The sequence below is a fragment of the Pleuronectes platessa genome, chromosome 11, assembly GCF_947347685.1.
Source record: "Pleuronectes platessa chromosome 11, fPlePla1.1, whole genome shotgun sequence".
Classification (NCBI taxonomy): Eukaryota; Metazoa; Chordata; class Actinopteri; order Pleuronectiformes; family Pleuronectidae; genus Pleuronectes; species Pleuronectes platessa.
The window spans coordinates 1864152-1885317 of record NC_070636.1 but is presented as its reverse complement, the minus strand read 5'-3'; the positions used below and the strand labels follow the sequence as shown (position 1 = coordinate 1885317).

Here is a 21166-nt window from a genome sequence, read left to right as displayed (position 1 = left end):
CACCTCCCCGCCCCCCCTCTCACCAACAACCCACCCCCCTCTCACTGTCCTACACATATATTTCTGTATCCGTTTGTTGTGTTTCTTCATTGAAGCTACAATTTTCAAACTACTATATCTTCTGATAGAGATGTACATTATTTAAATACATGCATTAGATATGTGTGTATACACACATATCTACACTTAAAATATGCGCTGCTGTGCTCTCAAGCCCCGATGAGAGACCTGCTAGCCGCTGAGAGCTAGTTCGATTTGACGGTTCTCGACTCCTCAGTCCGGTTGTTGTCACGCCCTCACTCCCGGAACCCCTCGCACAGACCTGGGTCTGTCCGGGTTCCCCTCCGCGTGGACTGACGGTCCGTGTGCGAACATGAAGCCGAGCAAATAGCGGAGGCTTAGCTGCGGGCTGCTTCATTCAGCTGCTAACATCGCTGTGCTGCGTTCGGGGTATCGCGACCTCCTGCCACATAGCGAACATGCAATAGTTTTCATCGATGAACATACACACAGACACACATACACACACACAGACAAAGGGATCGTGGAGGGGCTACAGCATCCAGTTATACCTGCTGTTTCAACCAGGCGACACACACAGAAGCAACGACTCGGGTTAGCCTCCGAGTGCATTGCTTTCTATTAATAGAAAACCGGGCCGAAACACACACACACAAGCTACGACTTCGAGAGCATTATTCCTCCACTCCGGACCCGAAATGGGATCTCTCCCCCCACCTCCCAGTCCGATGCTTCCCAGCCGGGGTTCCACATGCAATACTGCTGTAAATACGTTCACAAGCAGCCATTCAAGAAAGTGCTGCAACTTTAAACACAAACTAACAGCATCGTTGTTTTCGGTTGCGTTCTCGTTGTCGGGATCTTTGAGCGAACTGTTGGACGAATTTCTTACAAAACATAGCACACGTACAATATCTAGGACTGCAAAGCAGCACTGAAAGGCCCGAGCACAAGCAATTTGTAGTGTGACATGGGTTTTGCGCACTGTGGCAAAGATAAACGCTTGGGGACATCACAGCTGTCTCTGAATCCTGCTGTTTGACATTTCAGGTCATTCATGTCAACGAGGGCTCCTCGGTCATCGCTGCTCCACTGTCCGTGTGTGTGAGTGTAATGCTGCGTTCCAGACGACTCGTATATCAGATATTCTGACCTGATATTGCCCAGTTCTGACTTCACATCAAACGTAAACAAACATGTCAGACTGTGAGAAGCTGATTAATTTTTCTCGTGATGAGACAATTCATCTGTATCCAGTGCAGCCTCAATTCGTACAGAAACAAAGAAGAGGAGGTGGAAGACGCCATTATCTTTTTTTATTAGACTTTTATTCTTGGAAACACATTCAATACATAAAGGAGAACACACACTGTCATTGAATCTCAACCCTAACCCTAAACCATTATTTAAAAAAAACATTTAATCATATGAACTAGTTAACCTGAGCCCTAACCCCCGCAGGCGCCGTCCAGCTGCGCTGTTTTACAGATCAGCGTCAAACATTGTTATTTACAGAACTGCGTCGTACAGCTAGGTACATCACACTATTACATCAAAGAATAGCCACTGTCAGCTGGTGCATAATGTCAGCGCAGCAATCTCCTCCGTGTAAACTGGGAGGTACTCTTACTTGTAACTCTGTGTGCATGTAAACAAAGATCTCAAAATGGTGGATAGCCATATCCTATTGGTTCAAGTGAGCTGTCAATCTAAACTTGACCCAATAAGTTCTGGCATGGGCTGTCCACAGCCTGCAAAAGCCAACGAGGCACCTTGTTGTTGGAAAGAGCGTGCCCCTCTTCTGACATGTAAAGGCTGAGCCAATTCCAACCTATTGTTCTGATAACTGGCGTATCGTTTAGCCAATGAAATTTCCCAACAGTGTCCAGCTGGTCCAAGAGTTCAGAATGTTACCTTTCAAAAGAGACCAAGATCATACATGTACTCCAAATGGTTCAAAAACAGCTTTCAATATAATTTGGGTGTCCTCAAACAGGCGCTTTAGGCGAATTTAAGATATATAAACACAAATCTTTAGTGTTATTCAATGAGTGCTATTTTCTAGGGACATAGAAACTATTAATAGTCTATTTAAAACAGTGAACTAGGAATATGTATAATATGAATATCTGCTGATAAATCAACTTTTGATGCAAAGGTTGAAACTGAATCACTTCTCTCCTTTATGAATCCTCACATGTCTCGTACAAAAGGACTGGATCTAAAATCTTTCATCACACTCAGATCAACTAAACGGTTTATCTACTGTATGAATCCTCATATGTCTATTGAGATTGCCCCTACGGCTAAATCTTGTATCACACTCAGAGCAACTAAACCGTTTCTCTCCTGTATGACTCCTCATATGTGTATTTAGATCACCCCTTCTGTAAAATCGTTCACCACACTCAGAGCAACTAAACTGCTTTTCTCCTGTATGACTCCTTATATGTCTATTGAGATTGCCCCTACGGCTAAATCTTGTATCACACTCAGAGCAACTAAACCGTTTCTCTCCTGTATGACTCCTCATATGTGTATTTAGATCACCCTTTCTGTGAATCCTCATATGTCTATTTAGATGGCACCTATGGCCAAATTGTTTATCACACTCAGAGCAACTAAGCTGCTTTTCTCCTGTATGACTCCTTATATGTGTATTGAGATTGCCCCTTATGTTAAATGTTTTACCACACTCAGAGCAACTAAACGGTTTCTCTCCTGTATGAATCCTCATATGTGTATTTAGATGGCCCCTATGGCTAAATCGTTTATCACACTCAGAGCAACTAAATGGTTTCTCTCCTGTATGACTCCTTATATGTGTATTGAGATTGCCCCTTATGTTAAATGTTTTACCACACTCAGAGCAACTAAACGGTTTCTCTCCTGTATGACTCCTTATATGTGTATTGAGACTGCACCTATGGCTAAATCGTTTACCACACTCTGGGCAACTGAACTGTTTCTCTCCTGTATGACTCCTCATATGTATATTTAGACTGCCCATGAGGCTAAATGTTTTACCACACTCAGAGCAACTAACCGGTTTCTCTCCTGTATGACTCCTCATGTGTGTATTTAGATGGACCCTATAGCTAAATCTTTTATCACACTCAGAGCAACTAAACCGTTTCTCTCCTGTATGAATCCTCATATGTCTATTGAGATTGCTCCTATGGCTAAATATTTTACCACACTCAGAGCAACTAAACGGTTTCTCTCCTGTATGACTCCTCTCATGTCTATTTAGATCACCCCTCTGGTGAAATCTTTTACCACACTCAGAGCAACAAAACGTTTTTTTTTCTGTCTTACATTCCATATCACTTAGAGGCTCCATCCAATCATCCTCACTGACTTCAGTCTCAGAAGAGTCTTCAGCCTTGTCCTCAGGACCTGGTTGTAAAAGTACATCAGGACCTGAGTTCCTGGCTGGTTCTGGTCCTCCAAAGTCCGCTCTGTTCTCCTTCCTCTCACTCGGATGAAGCTTTGAAGATTTAAGTTTCTCTTCATCTTCTTCACTCTTCACAGCGACAGGATCCGATGTGAACTTGACATCAGCCTCCTCCAGTCCTTGAAGCTGCTGTCCATCCTGAGTGGTCCACGGTTCCTCCTGCTCCTTTTTAATGTTGGGGGAATCTGGGTCCTCCTGGTCCACAAGGGGGCTCCACTGCTGCTGCTCAGGGGGAACCTCGTCTTTATTCACCATCAGTTGCTGGACGTCTGCAGGACACCCTGAAACACAAATACACACGTTTATTTTTTCAGAGTTTCCTGAAGTGTTTTGAAAAACTTGTGTTGTGTCTTTTAATTGCTCGCATTAAACCTAGGATTTATCACACCACGGATGGAGAAATAATAGTTGAAGATGAACTGCTGAATTTTCTACTGATTAAGTCGAGAACACTTGATCAAGATAATATCATAAAGATAGTTAAGTCCAGTTTCAGTTCTCAAAGGATTGAAGCCTCCAAAGCTGTAATGGCAGAGCTGTTTCCTGATAGCAAACGCTGGTCCTCTCACAGGGGAGAGAAGAAAGACGAAATACACATCAAAATGTGTTTGGCTGTGTTCAAGGAGAAAGGGGAACTACCAAGATTTGTGTCTCATTACATTGATGAACTGCCTCCCGTTTCATTTAAACATGTGGATGTTTCAGCGTTACTCGGAAGAATTCAGCAGCTTAATATTGACGTTGATCTTCTGAAGATTTCTCTTACCTCGCAGGCAACCGCCTGTGAGGGACTTCTGGAGGTGTCTGGCTCCCTTAACGAGCGACTGATGGTGGTGGAAAACCCCAGTGTTGCTGGTCCCACATCGGGTGGCGGCGGCTCCTCCGTGGCAGCGGCAGATGCTCCTCTTCGGCCTTCAGAACTCCCGCTGGGTGGCGAGCCTGCTGCGCAGGGCCCGGGCTTGGGCTTGGCTATGGTGGAGACGGTGGCGGAGCTGGGAGGACCTCCTCCCGCTGTCCGCGGAGCCCCAAGACAGGGTGTGGAGTGGTTGGCGACAGGTGAATCTCCGGGCTTGCCCCCTGCTCAGCGAAGTGAAAGAGCCCCGGAGAAGACGGAGCATCCTAGCTGGAGTACTATGGTGAGGGACGGCCGCAAACGGAAGGCAGTGTCAGAGAACTCAGCTCACCTGTTTACTGCAAAGTATCGTGCTGAGAAACCCCAGGCCAGACATGCACGGAAAAAGACAGGGATTACTGGAACTGCGGTGATTAATAACGAGGAACTGTCCACTGTAAAAACGAAGATGGTCAGTGTGTTCGCCACGAAATTCAAGTTGAACCTTGATGCCGACACTCTCCGTCTCTTCCTGCAAGGAAAGATGAACCGCGAGGTGAAGTGCAGGAAAATTGAGACGCCACATAGCAGATTCAGCTCCTTCTGTGTTACTGCTGAATGGAACGAGTGGAAGGAGATGTACGATTCCCAGTTCTGGCCAGCTGGGTCAGTCATCAGACAATACTTCGAGCCTCGCCGTTCAAGAGGAGCAACAAGTGGGGTGATTCTGCCTGGGAGAGCGGCGGGAGGGATTTCTTGCCGTGAGGAGGATGGGGGTCTGTCGTGCCCTGGTGCTGGTTTCGTGGGGGTGTCCGAGGAAACTGACAGCCCCAACGGGAATGACACAGAATCGTAATGCGCATTGTGTCCTACAATTCTCGTGGCCTCAGAGTGGGTCACACTGCTGCTGACAAGGCAAGGAGGCTGGTTGTGGATACACTGTTAGTCAATAGTGACGTACTGTGCATTCAGGAGACCTGGATGGCCAAACAGGATTTGGAAAAATTAAACTCTCTCCACCCTGACTTCCATGGTGCGGGTGAATCCACTACGGACCTCAGCACAAGAATCGTCCGAGGTAGGATTGCTGGAGGGGTGGCTATTCTATGGAATACAAAATATGATTCCATGGTTAAAGTTTTACATTTAAATGTGGACTGGGCCATTGGGCTAGAGTTTAATTTTAATGGAAATCATTTTATTATTCTTAATATTTATACTCCATATGAATCTTATGATCATGTTGATGAATTTTCGAGCAGGCTTGCATTTGTACAATCCTTTATCGAAGATAATGACTCCTCTTGCATTTATGTTTTGGGTGATTATAATGCTGACCTATCACCTAAGATTCACTAGCGACACAAAACTAGTAATATCAAGTAAAGTGTTCTTGCCTCACTCAAGTTACACTTATGTTAGTGAAGCATGGAATACGACCTCGTGGCTAGATCACATTGTGTCCACTGTTGATGCTCATGCTTCATTGGAAAATATTGAGATTTGTTATGGGTTAGCCACCTCTGACCATATCCCCATTGCCATGATATTAAATGTGGACAACGTTCCCAAGCTGGCTAAGTATGAGGGCAACAGCGTAGAAAAGATAGATTGGGAAAAACTATCTAATGATGATGTCCTCAAATATTGCTTCAGGTCTGATGAATTTTTGAGTAAAGTATATCTGCCCATGAATGCCATATGTTGCACTAATGTAAACTGTGATGACCCCTCTCATGGTGCAAGTGTGTGTGATTTGTATAAAAATATAGTTGTAGCTCTTCTTGAGGCTAGCAGGTGTTTATTCACTCATTCCAGGAAGGCCAAGAACATCAAACCAGGGTGGAATAAATTTGTAGCTAGCCATCATGCTGAGTCCAATGCAGCCCATAGGGCTTGGGTAATAGCTGGAAGGCCCAGGCAGGGACCTGACCTTGATAATAAAAAGAAAATGAATGCAAAGTATAAATATGCCCTGCGCTACATAAACAAACAAGAGCAGGTGCTGAGTGCTCAATCTATGGCTAATAAATTGCTTGAAAATGACATCACTAGCTTCTGGAAAGAGGTAAAAACCCTTAATAGGGCGAAAGCAGCTCTTCCTTGCAGTATAGAAGGGGTAACGGATGTAGTGGCAATAGCTGACCTTTGGAGGCAGCATTATGCAGAGCTGTTCAATAGTATTAAATATAATCCTTTTCATGTTGGCAAAATTGATGAGGAAAGTATTTGTTTTCACCCCAATGATGTTCTCAGTGCTATAGGGCAACTTGCAGACAAGAAAGCTAGTGGCCTGGACAACATCACAGCAGAGCACCTTAAGTTAGCTGGCCCCAGCTTGGCAGTGCTACTATCTATCTGCATTACCGGGATGGTGATGCATGGCATATTGCCAGACTCCATGTTGTCAGTTGTTCTTGTCCCTGTTATCAAAGACAAGGCTGGTAAGATCGGAAGTATTGATAACTATAGACCCATTGCAGTTGCTAGTATTCTCTCCAAAGTGCTAGAAAGATTAATTCTTGACAGGATAAGTGAATACATAACCACCACTGACAATCAGTTTGGCTTTAAGCCCAAGCATAGTACCGACCTATGTATTTACACTTTGAAAGAGGCTATAGACACATATAGAAGGCAGGGCTCTACTATGCTTATAGGGTTTATTGATGCATCCAAAGCATTTGACCGCGTCAACCACTTTAAGCTGTTTAATAAGCTCAAGCTTAGGGGTGTGCCCAGTAGCTTAGTACGCATCCTAGCTTACTGGTATGCGAACCAGACTATGATTGTAAGATGGGGGAGCATTTTATCTACCCCTTTTAAAGTTGGTAACGGGGTCCGGCAGGGGGGTATATTATCACCAGCCCTTTTCAATTTCTATATGGACGACCTTTCCAGGCAGCTGGGGGGATGCAGAACAGGTTGTATGTTAGGTGATTCTCTGGTCAATCACTTTATGTATGCAGACGACCTAGCTTTAATATCCCCTAGTAGCAGTGGGTTTCAACAGCTGCTTAACATCTGCACTAATTATGGGGTTGATTTTGATGTGAAATATAATGCCAAAAAGAGCCTGGTAATGGTCTGTAGGACTAAGGATGACATGGATATTAAGTTTCCTGCCTTTCATCTCTCTGGGCAAACTCTGCGGGTGTCCAATAGTACCAAATACTTAGGGCACATTATTACAGACACGTTAGAGGATGATGCCGACATGTTCAGACAGAGGAGATTGCTCTATGTCCAAGCTAACATGTTGGTTAGAAAATTCCACCACTGTACAGTTGATGTAAAGATTCATTTGTTTAGAGCCTACTGCACCCCTCTCTATACAGCTCCACTCTGGGTGAATTACAAGAAGGAGAGCTTGCGTAAGCTTAAAGTAGCCTATAATGACTGTCTTAGATTACTCCTGCATAAACCCAGGAGTACTAGAGCCAGTGAGCTGTTCGTTAATATGGGTCTAACCACCTTCATGGCCTTGCTGAGGAACCTTATTTTTAAGTTTATGAGTCGGCTGGACCGCTCAACAAATTCTATAATTGATCTGATGACAGACCCTGTCCGCAGCTCAGTTAAGTACACATCTAAGATCTGGGAACACTGGCATGAGTGCCTTTTTTAGCCCTTCTTTCCTTGTATATTTCTGTGTAATGTATTGATTGTATGTTTTATCTTTTGATACTGTGGGCCTTGAGCCTGTAATAAAGTTTAATAATAATGTCGACTGTTGTGATTTTTGAACGATCACATTCAGGAGGCAGAGATGTTGAGGTTGTTTACAGTTGGTGTTACGATGCAGCTCATAAAGGAAGCAGCATAAAACAAAGGGTTTCTGGTAAAAAAAAGTTTTTCATTTTGAGGCATAAAAATTAATAAGGTCACTAACTGAGGAGAACAGGGTGAGGGGATGTTAGTTAGTTGGTTAAGATGCTTTCAGAAAAGACCTGTGGGTAAAGCTCAGAGAAATGTGTCCAGACTTCCTGTTTCAGACATGAGCGACACAGCAGCAGGTTTTCTGCACAGACTCTTTCACAACAATATTAAATCCTCCTCATTATTGAGGTGAGAGGAAGAGCAACGGAATATTAGGAATCACTCGTAAATAAGTTAATATCAGCACAGAATACATCATTTATTTTATTTTGAAGGAGACAAACATTTTTACCTGAAGTACATCCTGAATGCATGCGATTGCACGATGTGTTGGCGAACAGAGTTTAGGAGAGATGTGAGTTAGCCGTTAGTCCGCAAAAATGTCAGCCCACAATAAAAAAAGAAAGATCTATACAGAATGTAGAGTTTTTAACGAGACATGGACTGTTAAGTATTTGTTTACTGAAGTCAAAGGGAAAGCCGTGTGCTTATTTGTGGTGAAAAGATCGATGTTCTTAAGGATTACAATTTGAATCGCAATTACGAGACAAAGATGGAGAGACTTACAGAAACTTGACCGATGAAGAACGCGCACGGACATCGGAAGCTTTGCTAGCTAAGCTGCAGAAGCAACAAGGTTTTTTTTTAAACAAGCTTTCCACATCCAGGGATGGAGCTGTCAAGACCAGCTTTGAGATATCCCACAAAATCGCAAAAGGGGTAAGCCGTTCTCTGTTGGGGAGTTTATCAAGGAGTGTTTGGTTGACTCTGCTGCACTAATATGCCCTGAGAAGAAAGAGGCATTTGAGAACGTGTCCCTCTCCAGACGAACCGTAAAGAGAAGGATCGAGGACATCGCAGGAAATCTCGAGCTTCAGCTGATAAATAAAAGTAGCTGATTTTGACTTTTTCTCCTTGGCTCTGGATGAGAGCTGTGATGTCCGCCACACAGCCCAGTTACTCATCTTTGTATGTGGGTTGCGAAAGACTTTGCGATAACGGAGGAGTTGACAGCAATGCGGTGAATAAAAGGGACGCAACTTGGAGTGATTTGTTCACGGAGTTAACTGCATGCTTAGACAAGCTGGGACTCAAATGGGACCAACTGGCAGGTGTTACAACCGATGATAGTCCAAATCTGACAGGGGAAAATGTCGGACTTTTGAAGCGGATGCAAGATATGGTAAAGTTAAATTACTATTTTTGTATTGTATTATACATATCATGTTACTGATGTTGTAACTAAATTAGTTAACTTCATCAGGGCAAGAGCATTGAATCACAGACAGTTTGTTGCACTTTTGGAGGAGCATGAGACTGAACATGGGGACATAGGCTACCACACAGCTGTCAGATGGATCAGTCTGGACAAAGTGATTAAACGAGTATGGGACCTGAGAGCAGAGATTCGAGTTTTGTGAAAAGAAAGGCAAGGACATCAATGAGCTTTCAGATACAGACTGGATGGCAGATCTTGTATTTGCTGTTGATGTCACTGCATTAATTAATGAGTTAAATACCAAACTACAAGCCAAGGGCCTATTTGCACATGAAATGTACAGCCTGGTGAAGGCTTTCATGAGAAAGTTGCAGTTTCTTTCAAGCCAGTTGAAGGGGAACATTCTCAACCACATGCCAACACTGAAAGAAGCCCCACCATCAGTTGATCACCTCCGCAGGTACTCATCCATGTTAGGGGCACTGCATGGTGAGTTTTCAAGAAGATTTCAAGACTTCAAAACAGTTGAAAGTGAAGAGCACAAGATGTCTTCTCCCTTCACGTGCAGTGTGGATAATGCACAAAGTGATGTTCAGCTCAAACTCATTGACCTGCAGTCTAATACACTACTGGCAGAGCACATTCAGTCAGTATCACTGCTGGAGTTTTATTTAGGGATGTCCCGATACAACTTTTTCACTTCCGATACGATACCGATATTGTAGCCTTGAGTATTGGCCGATACCGATATCAATACGATACGATATAGGCACAAATCATACATATATTTATTCCTTATTTTGTTGTGTGGAATGTTAGAAAAGGCTTGATAAAGTGATGTTACTGTTACTGATGTTGTAGTGATATAACAGAAAACAATAGTCAGCAACAGTAGGTATAGGAAAAACTGACCCATGTATTATTAACCAATTGGTTACATAAATTTTAACCTTCAACATAGGAGTATTACCTCAACAAATCCAATGAAAACAAAATGTTATATTTAAAGTGCAAAATAACCACTGGTTACCAACATCATTATACAATTGAATAGAATAAATTAAATTTTAAAGTGCAAACAATTCAAGTTCACTTCAGTTATTTTTCTACTGTCAGCATATGTTGGAAACAACTGTGGGCAGGGACAAAAACAACAAAAACTATAGGAATAATGTAGCGAGGTTCGAGGTGCTCCATTAAGCGTTTAAACCCGACATTACTCACCACCGACAGGGGCTGGTCATCAAGCACAATAAACTGGGCTATCTTTTCTGTTATGGCCATTGCCTTTTTGCTGTCCCGTGGTAGTTTGTCATAGCCTGGATGCCAGACGAATTTAGCCCCGCCCACAACAGATTTGGTCGGGCAGTTCGGTCTGGGGTCGCTCCATTGGGAAAAAATTATGGCCGGACTGGGCCAATCAGATTGTCAGGGCGGGCTTTATACGATGATTGACAGATGATCAACGGTGACGTAATCAACCACGTCACCAAAGTGCCCTCGGGTTGAATTCGTTTTCAACAAACATGCCTGCCGCTGGCGAGCTGAGATGTGTAGATGCTGCCATTGAGTCTGTTTTAGAAGACATCGACAGCGCATTCATTTTGAAAGAGGAACACAGAACGTGGAGGCGACGCCAGAGCACCGTGCTAATCCCTATCGCCCCGGCGCTTGGCTGTTCACAACGGACACTGAAGCGACGCTGAACCGCCGGGCAGCGCTAATAATATCACCCGTTGATCCAGTAGATCGCTGCACGGCTTTGTGCCGGTCACACCGGAGGCTGAAGCACCGCGCTGCGCCAAGGCTGCCTCGCGGTGCTTCAGCCTCCGGTGTGACCGGCACAAAGTTTTAACATGGGAGTGGATGGGAGCCAGCTGTTATTTAAGGCTTGGCGCTGCGCTGAAGCGTCCGGTGTGAACCCGGGTTAGTAAATAACTCACAATGCGTTGCTTAGCATACGTCACATACTACGTTGCTCTGATTGGTTGTAGGTCTATCCAATTGAGCGAAATACTTCCACACAGCCGACATCACTACACCTTGCTGCAGGCACACACGTTGTCGTTGTTGTGATCACGTGGGCTGTGCATGCTGGATCAGAGACGCTCTTCTTCCGCGGCCGGCACCAACGTTAATTAAGGGGCATTACCACCTACTGTGTTTGAGTGTGATCAAACCAGAGTCACCTATTATAGAAGTCCTGTAGCGGTAAATGGACAGCTTATATCGGAGCGCTTATATCGGAGTTTTTAGATTCAGTCCGATAAAATCCGATATTCACTTTTTTGGCTGATATCGGACTGATTTCCGATATCAATATCGGATCGGGACATCCCTAGTTTTATTCTTCTCTCAAAGAGGAGAAACCTGACTGTTTCATTGGAAGCCAGGGCAATGTCGTCTAGCGCAGCTATATCATTAGATAATGTATCTCTAAGGCAGGGGTTCTCAAACTTTTGCAAGCTGGGCACCCCCAAAGCTGGTTAGGGGTAGTTGTATGTATGGCTGTGAGCAACTTGCAAACGAATAATGAATAAGGCTGTGCTAGACAGGGACAGCACAGAATAGTATTCAAGTGCTGGTGTTTTATTTGTTGCAACACGGTGAATAATTGAAGATGTGAAGGTAGGTGTTAAGAAGAAAAGGGCTAGCTGCAGTTGGAAGAAGTTAGCTAGCTAGAAGGCTAGCTTTTGGGGCTATGAGCTTTCTGAAAAAGACTGTGGAGCAAATTACTTCTTAGATTAGGATACGAATAGGCCTGCTGCAAGTCCAGGAAGGTATACTAAGGAAGGAGTGAGTCTTTAAAAAGACTGTTTATAAAACAATGAATATCTGAATTATCGAGGAAACAAAAGCAATCGCACAAACTCTGCATGGTGTCGTCTCAGTGAGGGTGAGTGCTGACCATGCCTGCAGTTACTTTTATAGTCAAATAATTCAAATAATAACACTCCTCTTTTGATTGGTGGATCAGGAACGAAACAGTATTTGATTTGTTTGTGTCAGTCCAGCCCCTTGCATTTCCCCACTGAGGGAGCTTTTACTAACCAGTGACAGGTCGTCTTCTTTTTTTTTTTTGTCAGCGACATTGCGCCCCCCACTTTGAGAACCCCTGCTTCCAGTGATGTGTCCTCCCGTGGGAGGCTTCGAAGCGTGTGTCGAGTAATCGAGGATGATTTTTATGAAGCACGTATCAAGGCTTGTGTTGATGACGTATGTGATGACGTTCGAAGCCTCACGAGCCGGCCGAGCATGTCACTGATTCAGGAAAGGGTTCGCGGGTTTGGTGTGCGATTCAAAATAAAAGGGGCCAAGAAACGCAATGGATTCCCCCCCACACTACTTGTCTTGGGACTTTATTGTGCGTTTGCTTGCAATATATTCTGAGTATTGCAGGGAGAAAAGGAATTTATTTCCTAACTTTCACGCTGTGAAATGATAGTTTCTAAAGCAGGCGAAATTATTTCAAAAAAATGTATCTGCCTGAAACCCAGCACTGTTGAGAAGCTGTTGTTTTTAAATAAAAATAAATTAACTTATCCATTTCGTACGTGTACGTGTATTGGCATTACAAACATCATTAATTCGTTTATTCAATTCAAAGCTTCACATACCAAAGCCATGGTTTCATTATAATTACATTACATTTAATGTCCACTTGATGGCGCAGTAGAGCAAATGAAGCACCATGAAGCTTCGGCCCATGAGCGAACCAATTGGATGGAAAGCTTCAAAGCTTCATGAAGCTTCATCTCACCATCACTACCTGCTTCAAGGTGTTTAGGGCCAAGTTTTATAAAATCTGTTTTATCTGAGTTTAAGAGAGACAATTGCGGGTCAGCCAGTTATATGTCCTTGAAACATGCTCGAAGTTTAGTTAATTGATTACTTTGTTCAGGTTCTATTGACAAGTATAACTGGGTGTCATCCGCATAACAGTGGAAATTTACAGAGTGTGTCCTGATAATGTTTCCTAGTGGAAGCATATATAATGAGAATAAAATTGGGCCGTGGAACACCATAGTTAACTTTGGTGCGCACAGATGACTCATCATTAATTTGCACGAATTGGAAGCGATCAGAAAAATAAGATTCAAACCAGTTTAGTGCGGTTCCTTTAATGTTAATTAACCGTTTCAGTCTCTGTAATAAAATGTGATGGTCTACTGTGTTGAATGCTGCACTGAGATATAACAGAATGAGGACAGACACAAATCCATGATCTGAAGCTATTAGAAGGTCATTAGTGACTTTTTCCAAGGCTGTCTCTGTGCTGTGATTGGCTCTAAACCCCGACTGAAAGTCTTCATATATATTATTTTCCTGGAGAAGCTCAGACAGCTGACAACTTTTTCTAAGATTTTAGACAGGAAGGGGAGATTAGATATTGGTATAACTCCCTCTGTCTCCTATGAAGAGGAGCATCAGCTTTGTAAAGCCTTGTATTAAGTATACAGCATTTATTCGGTGTTCGGATTATCACCAGATGACATGGGCGTTACCTTAAAGCACATCTGGTGTTATACAGCTGACAAAGTAAAGAACGAGACATTTATCTGACGCGCGATAAAGATCTCAGCGGCTCGGTGGTGTAATGTCTTCGTCATAAGGCCAGAAGCTGATAGTGCTTCGGTTCGTTGTTTCGAATCCCGTTCAAGAATTTTGTACTGTTATCTTCTTTTTTTTAACCATAAGATTTATATTGCTGTCTCAACGTGATGCTGCACCGGTGAAGGGGTTCTGTAGGATTTTTATTTCAGCGAGACCTTCAGTAGATCACCGCACTTCACACACAGCGATCGAGGGACAGCTAGCTGGGGCTAAGATACGTGCTAAGCTAGGAGACTCCGTGGCGGCTAGCGGGGGCTAAGCTAACTACAGCTAACGGAGGTTCTAAGCTGCGGAGCCTCTCGCCTCCATCGCTACCAACACACTGTATTTATTAAATGTAGCACTACTGTTAATGGAGGCGGGGGAGTCAGTGAACATGAGACACTCGGAGCAAGAGAGAGAGAGAGAAGACATCGCTGCTGTCTCCGCCTGTTGGACTACGAGGCTGAGCTCACACAGAACACAGAGTCACGGAGCACCAGAGAGTAGGGGCTGGTCTGTGTGGCTGTTTAACTACAGACCGGTGATTGTAGCCGTAGTGATGCAGAGAAACAGCTGTTAGCAGAGGAGCTAGTTCACAGAGCGACCACCACCAGCGACTGGTAAACAGGAAGTGACGATAAGACGCAGCACGCTTACCCTAATGACGTAATCACAACATTTACCCTTACCAGTAGAAGCTTATCAAATGAATATGAGTATAATTGAGTTCAGCCTGTTGGTGCGGCCCTCCACAACTGTCCATGTTTTCATGTGGCCCCTTGGGAACATGAATCCCCCCCCTGCTCCCGGGACTGACCTGCTCTGTGCAGCCGGACTACGGGCTGCATCGCGGCATCGAGCAGCCTCCTCTGGCGGCAGATCTCCCGCTGGGACCGCTCTGTCCGCTCCACTCGCTCCTCGGACTCTAACAAGGTTTCCTCCAGCCCCGCGAGGATCTGCTCCCCCGCAGCCGCGAACCGCTCGGTGAGCATCGCGCTCAGCTCCGGGACTCGATCCTTTCCTCCACCTGCAGCAGGAAGTCTTCCGCTCATGTACCAACATCCGCAGCAGCTGCACGGCGGACAGGTTCCTCCTCTCTGAGTCTTTGAGTAGACAAAGACAGCTCTCGACAGGAAACAGAGACTCCGAGCTCCGAGCCAGCAGTGACCCCTTTTGGACTGGAGGACGAAGAGGAAACGAGAGTACTAATACTTCACAGTAGAAATACTCTGTTACAAGTACTTGTTAAACAAGTAGTAAAATATAAGCAACAAAATAAACTAAATCGATGGTGTAAGAAGAATTCGGATCATTCACTGAGGTAAAAGTACCAAGACACTAAAGTAATATTCCATTACAAGTAAAAGTACTAAGACAGTGAAGTAGAAATACTCAATATTAAATTAACCAAACTGTGACAGTAAAACCAAAAATAAACGACAATTTCTAGGACTCCAAAGCCAAGCACATGCATTTCGAACCGTGCATACGTTTTGTGAACTGCGGCAAAGATAAACGCTTCCCTTCCTGCGTCCATCACGTGATGTTGATTCTTGTCTTTTTTTTTTTACTTTATGTAAATTGAATGAAAGTTGTATAAAAAGCTTTTTTCCTGTTGCCAATAGGTGGCGCCATCAGTTTTATTACATACAGACTAATAGATCTGTTCAAGTAGGGGCTCTGATGTAGCGTGAGCAACTTTGTGTCAATTGGACAATGTTAAAACAACTTCATTTTCACACTGATCAGTAGGTGGCGCTATGACCCAGAGGAAATATTGACACATAGACCTGTTCAGGCTTGGACTCTGATCATAAGACAGAAGTTTGGTATTGATCGGACAATAAACATTTGAGTGGAGTTGTTTGTTTACGGCTCAGCATCTAAGGATTCATGGTCCATGTATGTCCGAGTTATAAAACATCGTGTTATGATGGCGTGCAATCAAACTTTGACGCCACGCCACGGTCACACCGTGTATCGAAAAAGCGATCTTTGAGTTAGTTTGTATCTCCATCCTGTTGAGATATCACTTATCTCAATTTGAAGTTGATCCATTCTCACAAAATAGGTTCAGTAAAGGCATCAGTGCTTGTTTCCCCATATAATCTGTATTTTATCAATAAAAGACATCCCCACTCTGTGTGGCTCTGAACACTGCAGCTGGAAAGACTCATGAGGACATCATGAAGTCATTTGTGAGGACACACTGACCTCTAGTGTCGAGATCACATCAACACACCCAACCTCAATAGAGAAGCCTCTTGTTGTCTCTCTGTTCTTTGACCTTGACAGGAAGACGCTAAGGAGAATTCTTTCTATTTTTCCAGAACATTAACTCAAATGTTTTGCCCTTGGACACAACAGCCGGCTGGTGGGAGGAGCTGGGGATTGAACCAACAACCTCCTGGACAACTCAGTCCACTTTCACAGTAAAGTATCCACGAAGTTTCCCAAATATTAGGTCCTGAGACATTATCCTTTTCAGTTAGATTTAACTGTCACTTCCTCAAAGGGACATTGTGCTTTTACTCTGAAGATGAACAGGAAGTGATTCTATGGATCTTGTTGCCGTGACAGATATCAGAACCAATAACAATAATCTGGATTTTGAAGAAGTTACTTGTTAACGATGCTCAGTAATGTTTCTGTAAGAGTGTTACGTAAATAAACAAATAAACAAGAATGTATGTTTTCAATGTGTTTTCCTGCTTCAGATGCCGGTTGCACACACACACACACACTCTTAACCAAACACACATTACTCATAACTTCCTTAATATGAATTTGCAGAAACAGCAGCTTGATGAGAGAAAAGTCTAATGAGTTTTTCTCCTGAAAATCTCGAAGCTTAAATAAAGTTTTCATTCACATGCAGTGAAATTAAACAAGTTTATAAAAACCCACATGAAGCAGGTTTGAGTGTCACACTGATAATTAAAGAGCTGAAATGTGGTTTGATATGAAATCTGGTTGGAAGTGGTGGAAGACAGACATAGACCCAGAGAGAGAGAGAAAGAGACTGGCTGGTTTAAAAGAGAGAGAGACATAGACCCAGAGAGAGAGAGAGAGAGAGAGAGAGAGAGAGAGAGAGAGAGAGAGAGAGAGAGAGACTGGCTGGTTTAAAAGAGAGGGAGACATAGACTCAGAGAGAGAGAGACATAGACCCAGAGAAAGAGAGAGAGAGAGAGAGACTTGTAGTAGGTGGCGCTAACACTAACACGGCATACTGCTGTGTTAGTGTGTAAGATCTCTTCAGGTCAGAGCTCTGATCATGTGACAGGACACTTCATTTTAACACCAATGTGGCCCTATCACTATCACTATCACTGCATACACAGTGGTTTTGAACTCACAACCAGTGGATCAGTGAATTCCTTATAAAACACATAGCACAAGATTCAACGTCTCGTGATTGTGCGACAAAATTTGTGGGAGGAGAAGCGCGCCAAAATAAAGACGAAAGAAATATTCTTCGCCCTGCAATGCATTGCCTAGGGGTGCAAGCCACTAGGCGGCACCAATAACAAGGCCCAGTGTCACAGAATGGGGGGGGGGGGGGGGGGGGGGGGTTGGAATGGAGAAGCTAAATGATTCAGCAGATTGAATAGCAAATAGGAAAAAGGGAAAGTGATTCATTATTTCATTCAGCTACTTACTTCTCCTATTAAGATGCATTCTCAAATGGATTTTTAGATTCCCCCCCCACCCCTATTAGCACTGTGGGCTGTGGAGTTAGACAGCTCATAAGCTTTCCATTGACTCGTAGATCATAAAGGAGCATTTATGTTTTTTATTAATCCCAGAAAAATATTGAAATAACTAAGACAATCAAACCTGATGTGACAACTGGTACATAATCCTCAGTTAAACAGACACCACCACTACTCAGTTTCTTTTCATAGATGTCTTGAAAATAAGATTTCATCCTTATTATCATTCTCCTAGGGTTTCAACTACAAATTAAGGGAACAAATTGTTTCATCAACAAAGGCACTGGAAAAGGAACACTGTGCTGAGCTTTACTCTTCTTGAAGCTGTGCCTAACAAAACACACTAGACGGCACCAAGGAAATACTTACCTTCAATTTTTGTGAACAAAAAATCAAATACAACGAGACCCCTGGAATACATTCACATTGACCGAGCTATCATGACCAGACAAACAAAAAAATCTCTCAAGGGGCATTATGAAAAACACAACAGGAAGGCCGCCATTTTACATTTAGTGGGCATTTTGGCCATATTCCAAATTTTTTCTTCGTGTAACTTGTACCAGGGATTACATCAGTTCATCTTCAATTTGAGAGGAAAACAGAAATAAATATACATACAAAATTACAATTTCTACAATATCTAGGACTGCAAAGCAGCACTGAATGGGCTGAGCACAAGCATTTTGTAGTGTGGCATGCGTCCTTGCAGCGCACTGCGGCAAGGATAAACGCTTGGGGACATCACAGCTGTCTCTGAATCCTGCTGTTTGATATTTCAGGTCATTCATGTCAACGAGGGCTCCTCCGTCATCGCTGCTCCACTGTCCGTGGGTGTGAGTGTAATGCTGCGTTCCAGACGACTAGTACAGTGGGGCAAAAAAGTATTTAGTCAGCCACCAATTGTGCAAGTTCTCCCACTTAAAAAGGTGAGAGAGGCCTGTAAAGGCCTGCCTTTTTACCTTAAAGAGCTGTTAGTACCTTATAAACCAACTAGAGCACTCCGCTCCCAGAATTCAGGCCTACTTGTCGTCCCTAAAGTCTCTAAAATTAGAGTAGGAGCCAGAGCTTTTAGCCATCAAGCCCCTCACTTGTGGAATAATCTACCACTTTCAGTTCGGGAGGCAGACACCATTTGTTCGTTTAAAAGTAGGCTCAAAACCTTTCTTTTTGATAAAGCTTATAGTTAGAGCTAATTAGTGCGGCAGAACGTAACTTGTTCTATATTATGACACACGGAGCTTCTTTTTCCAGCATCTCCTTCCTCTTCTCCATCCCTATCCCCCTTCCCCGGAATCCCTTTGCTTTATCACCCGCAGATCCAGGGCCTCTGTGGCCGCACCATGGATTGCGGTTTGTGGATCGCGCACCGGGGGTCGCGGTGTTGGATCCAGTGTGGCGGATTCTGTGTCGTGTGGGCTGATCATGGTGCTGGTGGCGGACCCTGTGTCGCGTTGGCATTGGGTACAGGAGGTGGACCAGGACCGCGGCGGTGGCTCGTGGTGGGCGGCGGTGGACGGTGACTGAGGACTGGAGTGGCGTCTGGTCTGGATGGTGGATTGTGGTCATGCTTGTTGTTGACCATGGACTGTGATTGCAGCGGGACTGCATCAATTCCGCTTAAAACTTTAATGATGAATGTTTTCTACACGAGGCATCTATTGCACTTCTATCCGTCCTGGGAGAGGGATCCCTCACATGTAGCTCTCTCTGAGGTTTCTACGTATTTTTACCCTGATAAAAGGGTTTTTAGTAGTTTTTCCTTACTCTTGCCGAGGGTTAAGGACAGAGGATGTCACACCCTGTTAAAGCCCTATGAGACGAATTGTAATTTGTGAATATGGGCTATACAAATAAAATTTGATTGATTGATGGAAGGAGGTTTTCACTCAAAATCTCATGATACATGGCCCCATTCATTCTTTCCTTTCATCGGTTCCCAAACTGGGGTACATGTACCCCCAGGGGTACGCGAAGTGGTTCAGGGGGTACGCAGGGAGAACATTTTATTTGCGTTTTCAAAGTGAAAAAGCCCATTACATTTTCAAACATATTTATAAATAATCATGCAATATTAAATAGTCTGAATAGCCAAGTCGCATTGCCAAAAATACTTATGTATACCCATATTCAGCGAAATAATTACACAGCCAAAAATAGTTACAGGTAGGTTAGTGACCGTTAGTCCAAACTAGGGATGGGCATAATTAATCGACGATCGATTAATTGATCATTAAGAATTTCGTCGATGACATTATTTTGGCATCCTCTCAAGCACACCCGTCTCATTAACCTGTGCCAAGGTGATTATTTCTGACTGAATTCCGCTCCGGCCACGCCCCCCTTTTCAAATTCAACCCGCACTTCTGCACACGGTTTAGTTTATTTATGTCCTTAGTTAAACATAGTTAGTGTGAGTATCTAGATTTTCATCGGTTTTGCCTTGTTTGAATTAAATAGTTATTCCCGTTAAACCCGAGTGAGTTAGTTCGATCTCTTTGTTTGTTTGTCATTTCCCTTTACCTGGTTGTATTGCTAATAAAACTTTTTTCGATCTAAACTTCCCTCCGAGTCCTGAAATCCCTGACAATTTCACAGTTTAAAGTGTTATAGGCTGTATATGTGCGCGGGGGGTGGGGGGGGGTGATACGTAGCTGGAGATGGAATGTCTGAAGGGGTACGGGACTGTAAAAAGTTTGGGAACGACTGCTCTACACGGATCAGTCGTCCCGGTCCCCTTGTAGAAAAACAGCTCCAAAGCATGATGTTTCCACCCCCATGCTTCACAGTAGGTATGGTGTTCTTTGGATGCAACTCTGCATTCTTCTCCTCCAAACACGACGAGTTGAGCGTTTACCAAAGAGTTATATTTTGGTTTCATCTGACCATATTTCATTCTCCAAATCCTCTTCTGGATCATCCAAATGCTCTCTAGCAAACTTCAGATGGGCCTGGACATATACTGGCTTAAGCAGGGGGACACGTCTGGCACTGCAGGATTTGAGTCCCTGGCGGCGTAGTGTGTTACTGATGGTAGCCTTTGTTACTTTGGTCCCAGCTCTCTGCAAGTCATTCACTAGGTCCCCACGTGTGGTTCTGGGATTTTTGTTTACCGTTTTTGTGATCATTTTGAGCCCATGGGGTGAGATCTTGCGTGGAGCCCCAGATCGAGGGAGATTATCAGTGGTTTTGTATGTCTTCCATTTTCTAATAATTGCTCCCACAGTAGATTTCTTCACAACAAGCTGCTTACCTATTGCAGATTCAGTCTTCCCAGCCTGGTGCAGGTCTACAATTTTGTTTCTGGTGTCCTTTGACAGCTCTTTGGTCTTGGCCATAGTGGAGTTCGGAATGTGACTGTTTGAGGTTGTGGACAGGTGTCTTTTATACTGATAACGAGTTCAAACAGGTAACATTAATACAGGTAACGAGTGGAGGACAGAGGAGCC

General features: G+C 43.8%; 1 protein-coding gene across 1 annotated transcript; it reads right to left on the bottom strand.

The window, feature by feature from the left end:
* Window positions 1-1327: 1327 nt before the first annotated feature.
* On the bottom strand, window positions 1328-15158 carry LOC128450895 (gastrula zinc finger protein XlCGF57.1). The gene is made up of 2 exons (XM_053434652.1): window positions 14822-15158; window positions 1328-3759 (listed from the first exon to the last, which is right to left on the bottom strand). The coding sequence occupies exons 1-2, from the start codon at window positions 15054-15056 to the stop codon at window positions 2267-2269; spliced, it is 1728 nt and encodes a 575-aa protein (XP_053290627.1). The 5' UTR covers window positions 15057-15158; the 3' UTR covers window positions 1328-2266.
* Window positions 15159-21166: the final 6008 nt, after the last annotated feature.